This window comes from Dendrobates tinctorius, unplaced genomic scaffold, assembly GCF_039654945.1.
Source record: "Dendrobates tinctorius isolate UK_male_01 unplaced genomic scaffold, ASM3965494v1 ptg000158l, whole genome shotgun sequence".
NCBI lineage: Eukaryota > Metazoa > Chordata > Amphibia > Anura > Dendrobatidae > Dendrobates > Dendrobates tinctorius.
The window spans coordinates 13735949-13747742 of NW_027361825.1; the positions used below are offsets into that span (position 1 = coordinate 13735949).

Here is an 11794-nt window from a genome sequence, read left to right on the forward strand (position 1 = left end):
ACCCTGATGACATGTGTATAACACTCTCAGCTCTCTTAGGACTGTATCCAACTAATTTCAAGCTCATAAACATAAACACAACTTTTTTTATTAATGTCCAATTGACCTCAGCATATTTGGCTATGGGTAAATAGATGGTAACCATTGCTGCATTCCTTGTCTTGGCTTTTATACAGGCATAATAGTCCCTTCTGATCGGCTGTACCATACCATGTGATTTGATAGCTACAAAGCATTATGGGAAGCCAGCCTGGATGTGCCTAAACTCATGTTAGCCTTTTCTGGCTGATGCAATCTTCTGTAATGTATAAAATGGTGGCAGTCACTTTTACCCGAACTGAACAAATTAAATCGCAAATTCTTCTAATCCTAAAAATTTGGCACAAATTAGATTCACATAAATTCGATTCACCTATTTCTTGTAATGTAACTGTGGAGCAGTTGAGCGCAAGCTCACCAGGGGGCGCTGGTAAGGGAAAAAAGGTTGCACTCACTGTGTAGCACCACAGTGAAGACGTGCAGGCCACCACTAGGAGGTGTCAGAATAGTCAGACAGGCCAGGTCAGCAACAAACAGGAAGACGAAGTACCAGAGGTCACAGCAATGTATGTAGTCAGAGAGAAGCCAGAAGTCAGAGCCAAACAGGAACGTGTTATCCAAAATGTGAGACGGAAAGGGGAGTCAGGCTACAAGCCAGTGAGTCATAAGAAGGTCGGTAACGTGGTATCAGAGACGGAAAAACAGGAAGCGGGGTTCAGAGTTCAAGTCGAGTCATACACTGTAGGGAAACCACCAAATGTACACAAAATCAGGGATAGGGAATGGGTCAGACACTAATATGGAAAATTAGAGGCAGAAGGATCACTAGGGTATACGGGTCAGCTGCTCTAGCCTGGAAGCATGAACTATCACTGACGTTGCCTGCAGCCCACAGCGAACTGAAATAGCAAAAACAGATCCAAAACAAGGCAGGGGGGATTAACCCCCGCATGACCAGTCCAGGGAGGGGATAGCAGAAAACAAACCTCAGACTGGATCATGACATTTATAGCATGTAGGATTAGAGAAGTACCCCTGCCTTACATAGCCTCTCTGCCGATAGAGAGCCTATTCTGGTAGGGCATAGGGATGAGTCTCATGAGACTCCTTTTCTCCGTGAGGGTGTTGTTATGTCCACTGTACTTCACAATTTTTACAAGAGTGCGAGAGCTCTCCTCTTTTTCCGAAAGTCTCCTGATAATTTGGGAGCAGTTAGCAGGTATGTTATAGTTACTCCCATTCTTACCTAATACCATTTTCTTTAGTCTTGTATAGTCACACACAATAGGATAAATTGTGTTTCCTGATCATATGATTGCCATTCTGCAGGTGACTCATGTATCTACACAAGACTTGTTTACACCTTCAAAAACAATTGTGTTGAAGTCTTGATGTAAGAATTGAAGAATGAGGTTTAACTCAATATGTAGATATTATTTGGGAAGATGAAACCTACGATAAAGGTCACCATAACCTCATACCCTACGAGGGAACTTTTCCATGTTGCATGGAAATCAATTGTTAAAATTAAAGACCTTCATTAAGACCCCTACAAGGATGAAGACAAGGCAAAAAGGCCATGATTGTGAAATGGAAGCCAATTTCTTTGCAAGCTTTTTTGAGGACCATTTCCATTTATTAGTACAAGAAGGATACTTTTGACACTCAATAACACTGTGGTTAGCTTTATAACATTCAATGGCAAAATAGTAGGAGAACTGTGGGGTACGCACCATTGCATGAGACCAAATATTAAGGTGCGCCTGAAAAAGGCGTCGAGGGCACATAATCTCACACATATTTTTTCATGAGTTTTCATCTTTACAGCATCTAAAGAGATGATGTTAGGGCTGTTCAACCGGTCAAGTCAAAAGGGGCCCATCCCTATTATTGCTGAACAGGACGCCACGAGCCCTAATGGTTTCACACCTAATACTTGCACTAAGATAAGCGACTATTCGTCCTTTTATTAATTACAGTACATCAGGCCTCAGGCAGAACTCTCTGTCTCTGGAGTGATAATTTTCCTTTGCTGATTGGCAACGATTGTAGATGTAAATTACATGTCCCGGCTCAGGATCTTGCTTCCTTCTCCTATGGCAAGCTCCTTCCATTCTGTTTACCACATTATCCCCTTCACTAAGCTTAAGCCAGGTGTATATCATGTCCGTAACAAACTGCTGCATGCTATCCAAACATCTCCAACTAGCTGCTAGCTCAGTCCTGCGAATCCTGCTGTTATTGCACGTTCAACTGCTACAGGTACCTGATATCAGACTCCTCTATGCTACTATTGGTGCTGTGCCCACCATTGTCTATGCAAGCAAGTTACTCGTTTAGCAGTACCTCAACATATGGTTAAACATATCCCTACTAAAAGTTCCTGATTGCATATATCTCTGCTATTAACCATTTGCCTGATGCAAGTTCCAGATTGCCTATACATCTACTGTTCCAGTGTGTAACCACATTTCTGTCGCAAGATACTAGATGGCCTACACGGTTATTGTTCCTTGTGTAACCATATCTATGCAAGCAAGTTACCAGATTTCCTATATATCTACTGTTCATGTTTGTATTCATAACCCTGACTCTGCTTCTTCTGGTGCTTACTGCTCCACTTTTCTGGTTGCCATCCTGTAAAACCCGCTGTCCCAATCTTTGCTGATCCATGTGCCATCTGGTAAGGCCCGCTTCACATCACCACTGCCTATAGTCTCTGCAGATCACCTTGACCTATGCCTTCAGAATCCACTTCACCGGGTGAGTTCTTAACACTAGAAGAAAGTCCATTGGCAAACGCTCACTGACACCTATCCTAAATACACTAATTGCACTAAAGTACAAAAGTTGAAGGTGACCAATACCCTATTGCAGGGATATTGGTTATTGATTTTAATTTACTTAAAGAAACATTCTTGAAAAAAACAGACCTCTATTATGTGTAGTGCAGGTTCTGCATGGGCTGTGCATTGAAGCGGAGGTGGATCTTTGCTGGTCTACAGAACGTACGTTTGGGTTTTTAGCGCTCTATGGGAAGTGGAGGCTGTTTTTTCTTGGCTGCTGCTCTCTTATCTGTCAAAATGCCTACAAGTATACCTGAGAGGTGGGATTTCAGTTCAAGGCTGGCAAGAAATTCGATAATGGGAGGAGCACTGCATGCTTGAAAGTGAGGGAAGAGCAAGTTCCAGATCCTGTGGTGCTGGTAGAATGCTGATGAAGCGTAATCACCCACTCAAAGATAATGGATGGTAAGCTTCACAACATAAGAATCGGGATAGTCTTTGGACATATTAGACTGTTATGTGCATCAGAGACAGATACTCTGTAACTTAAATTCCATACGTACAGTCATGTGGTCATGAAGAAACACCAACAAGACAAATTTATCACAAATAACATTTAATTTTTTATATTTAGTTGCATATACAATACATTTTAGTACTGAGTTTACAAATCAAAATGACATTTCATTAAGCAAGGAAACCTGATTAAGTAAGAGCAGCAGAGGTAAACCCATAGACGTGAGTCAGTCCGATTGGAAGACTTCATATTCACAGATTACAATTGTGAGGTTGCTCTGAGCTATGATCCATTAATGGTAAGAATGGGGGAAGAAAGTAGGAAAGCCATAAAGGGCTAGTTAACCTTGAAGGAATAAGCCAAGTCATAATTTGCCTGACTCTGTGACTCATATACGAAGTAACAGAACCCACCAGTCCAGCTTTGTTGTTACATATGGCATCTGCTCATTGAGCCTTTCTTCGAGGCAGTCCATAGTGTTATGTCTGCAGTGCCCATGGTAGAAAAGGCTCATACTGCATTCAGAAGCCACATAAGCCCCATTCCCAGCCCGACAAAGACTGACATCTTCACAGAGGTTCCACTGTTACACAGGTCTGTAGTACAACATGTATTGTCATACTGAAATCCAAAGGTAGAGTCATTCTTGTTTTTTCCTGCTTGGCAATTAGTATCACAGCTCTGTTTATCAAACAAGTTGAAAGAACCTAGAAAAAAAACAAAAAAAAAAATACTTAGTAGGTCATAGAAATGTCAAGCTCTATTTCCCCATCAATGACACAGTGGTGCATGGTGACGTAAAACCCAAAACACAATGCAATAACTTCTGATGAGTTCAAAGTGCATTGTGGGATAGAACCCGGGATTCAGTCAAGCAAGATTCATTAACGTAAAGTATAGCTGACCTAGATCCCAAGATTCAATTTCTTACAGTCTCATATCTTCCATGTGATAGAACCCAAGAGTCAGTGCTTCAACATCTCGCAATGTCAAAGTGTACTCTGACCTCGACACCAGGATTAAGTGTCCCTACTGTACAAAGTGCAATGATCATGTACCCAGAAGTCAGTGCCCCAACAACTTTTAATGTCATGATATACTACAACCTAGATTCAGTGCTCCAACATTTCATAATGTCAAAGTGTACTTTCAAGGGGTTATCAGGGACTATGATAACTACATGCTTTCTCTGCCCAGTAATGATCTCTTCTGGCTCAATGGTGATTCTGTGGCTTCCTTTAATCTCACGTCAACAAAGCAGCTCTTCCTCTTCTGCTCTGCTCTGTCAACGAGGCGTCACTGCAGACATTATGCTGATTGGCATTTGACTCCCTGCAGTTAGGCAACGGGGAACCAGCTATAAATTAGCAGGATATCAGCAGTGATGCCCTTTTGACACAGCAGAGCGCAAGAGAAGCAGTTTCCCTGTCAATGAGACATCACAAGAAGCTGGCAAATTACTGGTAGGCTCGATCCGTGACCACTTAGAGCTGGGAGAGATTTTTGCTAGGCAGAATAGTTAGGGACTACTTACCAGTAAGTTCTTAGCCACAGAGTGAAAAAAAACAAAGTCCCGGATGACCCCTTTAAAATGGAACCAATATTCAATATCCCAACAACTCATAATTTTGTGTACTCCGAGCTAGAACCCAAGATGTGGTACCCAATAGATACAGTGTCCCAACATGTACATGGTGGGCCATGTATATGGATACACCTAAATAAAATGGGAATGGTTGGTGATATCAACTTTCTGTTTGTGGCACATTAGTATATGGGAGGGGGAAAGCTTTTCAAGCTGAGTGGTGACCATGGTGGCCATTTTGAAGTCGGCTAAACAAAGAGAAACTTGCAAATAACTCATGAAAGAATAAAGTTACGTTAAAACCAAGCACACCATTGTTTTTCTTGTGAAATTCTCAATAAGTTTGATGTGTCATGTGACCCTCTTCCCATTGGAAAAAATAAAGTTGGATCCAAAATGGCCGACTTCAAAATTGCCACCATGGTCATCACCCATCTTGAAGAGTTATCCCCCTCCCATATACTAATGTGCCACAAACAGGAAGTTGATATCACCAACCATTCCCATTTTATTTAGGTGTATCCATATACATGGCCCACCCTGTACATGTCATTGTCTATCTTAAAGCTAGAAACAGAAATAAGTAAAAAAAAAATACCATCACAAACCATGGACAAAACCCAATCCGGAGACAACACATATCATTAATCAACAAGAACCCCCACAAATAGAGCCTAGTATAAGACTCTTTATTAGAGAAAATTAGCAAATTTAGAGAAAAGTAAACTATAAATTAATATAAAAGTGAGTTTAACCTTTTTGTGAAATGGCATTTTAATTTTAAAAACAGGTATTTATAAAAAAACGAACAAACAAAAAACTGTGTCATGGAAAGAACGCTGCAAACGCCATCTTGGTTTCACAAGAAAAAAAAAAGAGGGTCATTAAAGGGAATCTGTCACCCCTTTTTTGAGATATCATATAATGATATCATTCAATTGTGTGTCACATAAGGATTCTCTTAGTACTTTTGCTTCCCCCTGACCCCGCACCTTTCATGCATAAATACCTTTTTATATCGGATCAGATGTATGTAAACTGCCGCTGTCCGGTCAGATGGGCGGGGCTTATTGACCTGCTCCCCCCTCCCTGTCTTGCTCTATGCATTTCTTCTTGTGTAGAGCAAGACAGGAAGGGGGGGAGCAGGTGAATAAGCCCCGCCCATCGGACCGGACTGTGGCAGTTTACATACATCTGAATTGATATAAAAAAGGTATTTATGCATGAAAGGTGCGGGGTCAGGGGGACGCAAAAGTACTAAGAGAATCCTTATGTGACACACAATTGAATGATATCATTATATGATATCTCAAAAAAGGGGTGACAGATTCCCTTTAAGGTAATCACTAAAAGTGTACAGTCACTTAGGACTGAAAGACTCTGGTTGTTAGGGAGCTAAAACAAAAAGAAAAAAAAATGACTTTTTATGGCTGGCACTTTACATTTTGTTAATACTTACCTAAGTACACTTTAGTAAGGGAACAGTTTCCAGTGCAGTCTACTTGTGAAGATGTGGTGATGCAGAAGGACAGTGCCTTGAATTTGCAGCTCTTACACGTTAAGGCGGAGGCTGCAGGTAAAGAACAGAGAAAAGTTACACTCCACAGACTAGGATACAGAATCTAAATTTACACTGGCCTTAAGCAAACAATGTGGATTTCCTTGTCAGGAATAGGCAAAGGATTTAATTATTCTTTATTTTTCCCCTTCTGGAGGCCCTTACGTAAACAGACAGTAATCTTGGGATTAAGTAACTTCTGTAGCCCATGACCTGGGAGTTCACTTCAAGCCCCATGGCCCTAATGAAAGGTTTGTAACAGGGCACCTATCCTCAGTTGTCATAAATAATAATGGCTTTTTGTTGTATGGCCAAAACCTTCAGGACTCAACAGTGACAAATACCTCTACGCCTTTTATACCTCTATACCTACATTGGGAGGCACGATAATTCAGATACATGGTTTATTATAACACCAAATTGCTAAACTGATACATCAGAACATTAGCGTCGTTGATCTCTTTTGCTGACAAAGAAGTATGACTACAAGATGTGCCTGCTCAAAAGAAGACCATGACCAGGGCTAAAACACCCTTAATATAGCCTCAAGAGATGCACGTTCCATGGTCCTAAAAAACCTAGCTTATATGATCACCATAGAGTTCTATTGTGATCCACGTTTAGACCTCGGGTGTGGTCTCATTATTGACCTCTTGCAGAACAATTGGTGAAGTATGTTGTCCCCGTGGGTACATTTTTCAAGTTGTATATGTATTTTAGTGGAATTAAGCTTCTTTTTCTTGATGAGATCGGTCCATTTGTGACCTAATTTCCTGTAGCTTCAACCATCCACCTTCTTGTTGTTTGTTAGGAAATACATTACATGTAAAATTGAAATATTGGATTTACGACTTTATTACTTGCGATCACAAGTTTGGCATTTTAGCAGGTAGCAATATCGGAGCTTTGGTGAGTCAACTCTTGAAGTATACAATAACCTCTATCTAGGTAAACCTTAAAAGGGTGGACAAATCAGATGTGAAGCCTAAAAGAATGAAACTTGACTGAATCCAACCACAAGTGTTTGTGCTCATTCTAAGGTCATGGTTGACTTTCATGAGAATCAGTCACTGTGTCCTATCTGTCAGATCTCTGTTGTCTAACGCATGGGTGTAACCTTGCATTCTATGTATTCTGACGTTAACGTTGGCTACTGCCATCTATTGGCAGGTTTCACTACGCATCTTTTTTTTTGTTAACAATGTGCAATTTGTTCTCCTTTCTCAGACACTGCCCCACCTGTTTGGCAGCCTCTGAACTTTTTAGTACGAGTCCTCCCAACATCATAATTTCTTTTGTTCAATTTTATCCCTCCCCTTTGACATTTCACTTGTGCAACTGTTAACATTATCTTAAAGCGAATTTCCAGTGTTGACATATCAAATATTTATCTAATAAGGTCAAGGGAAAAGTAGTCACTAAAAAATGACTTCACTTTTTCGACAAGGTGAAAGGGATGAAATAAGGAGACCTCTAACATCTGAAAAACCCATATAAGAAGTCATCATATGACTACCTTCTGAAAGGGCATTTTATAAACTTCATACAAATGGAATAACTAAAACCAAGACCAATTTACACAACAATTTACAAAAAAAACCCACATCACAATACTAATTATAGGAAGACATTCTTATCATATCATATATCATATCTTAGCTTTTTCTCAGCTAGTAAATGTTCTTCTCACTAATCATCTAACTTTAAAAGGAGATCATCATATGACTCTCCATTGAATATTGGCTCCCAATGGATCAACTTCAGAACCATTAATTCCATAAGGTCAAACTATTTTGACTGCATGAGATGACCACCATAAAACCAACACATGTCTTGATAATTTTGGTCAACTATAGGGGGACATTTTGATGGGCATTTCCAACAAATTTGACCTTCAGCTGCTTATTCATGTCAATCAAAATGGGCATGGCAATGTTGTCCTATACTTCTTAGGCCTGTTTCACACTTCAGTTTTTTTGTGTCAGTTAAAATCCACCAAAATGGCGGAAAGCGGATCCGTTGCTAACTGATGTGAACGGATGTCACCGGACCGTTTTTTTTTTTTTACGGATCCGATTAATTTTTAAGGAACCACTGCCGAGAGAGAGATTTATTTTTTTCCAGGCGCCAGAACAGACTTTAGGGTTAAATTTCAGGCTGAGTGAAGTCTTTCGGGCATGCGCAGTGTGAAGTGCGGATCCTGCCGCCCGAAAAAACGTTACATGCTCCGTTCGGGCATGTCGGCGGACGGCAAAATTTGGGCAGATCCGCAAAATAACGGATCCAACGGTAATGCAACTCAATGGGAAAAAAACGGATCCGCCAAACGAAATAGCGGATCCGTTTTTTTGCAAAACGGCGGATCTTGACTGATGGACAAAAACTGAAGCGTGAAACAGGCCTTAAGAGTCAATTATGAACTTGTCTTTAACAGTCTAATATATTGTTTTGGCTGTAGGTTCAATCATCCGTTACCATAACAGGCTGTCATGCAGGAAGTTGCAGTTAATATTTAAGGCTAGAACTTTAGTCATGGACCTCACCCCATCATAGAGTGTTGAATAATGCCGATCTTAAAGTATGATCTCCACATTATACAGGAAACTCCTCTCTCCCTATGTTAGAATATTAATAGGATCTTCAACATATGGAAAGAAGGGATCATACAAAGATAGTTAAAGAAAGTTTTAGCTTTACTTTCTACATAGGAATTATTCTAAAAATTTCTCAAAACCATCCTTTAAGTCTAAGAAGAATCCTGCATATTGTCCATTATGGACTAAAGAAGTCCATGATGTGTTTCTGGGTGGAACAATCTCAACTTCTATTTAAAATTTTATCTCCAACGTATAATTTATTACCCCAAAACAGTACAAAATAATCCAAAATTACTTAGTGGAAACAATACTTTTTGCTTTTTTGCACTCACTGACTGCCCTGTGCAGTTATGTCCCAGTTTCCACGTTACAATAACTACAGCCCTGTATGACATTCCAATCATGTACGGACATTTCCACTTGTGGAAAAAATTGCTTCACAGAGCTAACATTGAGTTTTTGGTGTCATTGAAAAAAAAAAAAAAAAGAATCTGGAGAGTTTCAATGTTCAGAAAACCAGTCGAAATGTAGAGGTCTACGCCCTGTGTCTCATGTATTTCTAGTTCTCATCTCTAAGTGGCCTGAGGGCAAGGTGGGGCACTAGGACTTCAAATCTCTCAATGCCTGCGAGAAACATGTAAATGCCTTCATTTTTTTTTTACCAAAAACTGAAGTCAAGCACACCTGGACTTGGACGCCAAGTCGCCAACAGGTAAACCAAGTATGGGGTGTGAACTTGGGTTTCACTACAAGCTCCTTCTATGTATTGTGTATTGGAACACCCTTCTTCATGTATTTTAACTAGAGATTTCACTTATAAGGTACAGATGGAGGATATACATAATAATCAAGAATGTTCATTATATGCTTCTTCTAATCTAAACTTCTGTAAAGCAGACAAAAATTCAAGAAGAACTATCTAACAGATGTCATCTCTGTCAGAGCCAATAGACATGAGAAAGACGTCTGCTAGGTAAGACCACCCAAAAGAAAAAATACAGGTTATGGAGTATTACATACCCTCAGCCCATTTGATTGTAGCCAAATTTTTGAGCGTTATTTTGTTAGCTTTTGCCCAATTTTTCAAATACAAAAAGAACCTATTAATAAAAACCACGACACTTACCAATAGCAATCAGCCCAAGAGCAAAACTGATACAAAAGAGCGTCTTCATGGTACTTTCAGAAAATGTTCTATGAGGAGAAGAAAACAGACTGCAGATTACTTATAGATCCTGGAAGGATGGGAAGTTTTCGGCAGCTCCAAGAGTTTAGAGAGTAGAAGAGGATGGTGAGAAAATGAGAAGAAATAGTGAGAGGCAGAGCTGGGAAGCAGATGCAGGAAACTGATGATTACAAGGTAAAGGCTCCAAGTGAAACAGCTTCAGTCCCAAAGTTTAGGAAATTGATGCAGTGGAACAGAGGAGATTTTTTTTTTCAAAGAAGGTTATAACTATATCCAAAAAGAACGGTAATGAAATAAATAAAGCTCGGTGGCATTACCAACTCGTCACTGTGACTGTCTTATCCTGTCGCCCCTTTGACTGTGAAGAGCTTTCGGATACATAAAACCCCTTTATACTTCGTCCTGTTAGAAGGAGGAGTTGGATCACGTTACTAATACTTGATGACTAGCGGCCACACCTGTTTAGCAGTTTTCGGTACAGAGATAACGACAGGGAGAACGACATAAACATAGGGTTTTCCAGCTGCTGTGAAACTACACCATCCAGATTCACCTCTAGAACAAACTTTGCAGATTCCGAGACTGGATGTCCACATGCAGGACAACCACACTAATATCATTTTAGCATATATTCTTTTCTTTGGCATTTTTTTAAGCATTTGCAATATAAAATGATATCACTTTAGTATTCAATTTTTTCAACCAATGTGGTTTGACTTGCAGGACCCAAAACAAAAAAAAGTACACAAACTAAACTGGCATAAAATGCCTGGCGTAGATCTCCATGATCAGTACAGCTAAAAAGGTCCCAACACAGCTGGAGCCAGGGAGACATCTCACAAATTATTAACACCAGGGAAATATGCACTCACCTTTCAACCCTTTCTGAGCCCCAGATCACCAGAGATTAACCCTTCTACTTATAGTAACCCTTCTTCAGTCAAACATTAATTCATCCATTAACCCCTTCACTACTATAGATCACCAAGGATGATGACCTTACCTCTACTACTAGTGTCCTAGACCAGGAGTGGGCAATTCATTTTCCCGAAGGGCCACATGAGAGACAGTGACTGTTATGGAGTCCGAACCAATAGGCTGAAATTATTTTTGCGCAATATTAATATTAACACATGAATTATTATCATTATTATTTTCTATTAATATTAATTATATCGCTTAATATTGAGCAGAATTAAGTAAGTTGACATCCCCCTATATACCATATGAGCTACAGCATAGCCACCCAATACATTAACGAGCAAAAGGGTAACAACTTTTTGAACTTTTGGCTTTCAGGCTCCATATCTCACCATCCACTACAGGTTCCAACCTGAGACTACCACCATTTATAGACAAATCATTTTGGCTATCTCATACATAAATTTGACTTGCAGCTATTTAGCATATGATTAGTTATGCAGATTATTGTTATGTCGCTGCATTGTCACTGTTTTGCTCCTAAAAATCTAAATTAACATTTTTATTATTTTGTTAGCATTTTGTAAATCCACCTCCTTTGGCTT

The 11794-nt window shown here is 39.8% G+C and overlaps 1 protein-coding gene across 1 annotated transcript; it reads right to left on the bottom strand.

The window, feature by feature from the left end:
- Nucleotides 1-3424: 3424 nt before the first annotated feature.
- Nucleotides 3425-10689, bottom strand: LOC141051878 (lymphocyte antigen 6 complex locus protein G6c-like). The gene is made up of 4 exons (XM_073548988.1): nt 10586-10689; nt 10209-10276; nt 6387-6497; nt 3425-4049 (listed from the first exon to the last, which is right to left on the bottom strand). Exons 2-4 carry the CDS (start codon nt 10255-10257, stop codon nt 3853-3855), a joined length of 357 nt encoding a protein of 118 aa, XP_073405089.1. The 5' UTR covers nt 10258-10276; nt 10586-10689; the 3' UTR covers nt 3425-3852.
- Nucleotides 10690-11794: the final 1105 nt, after the last annotated feature.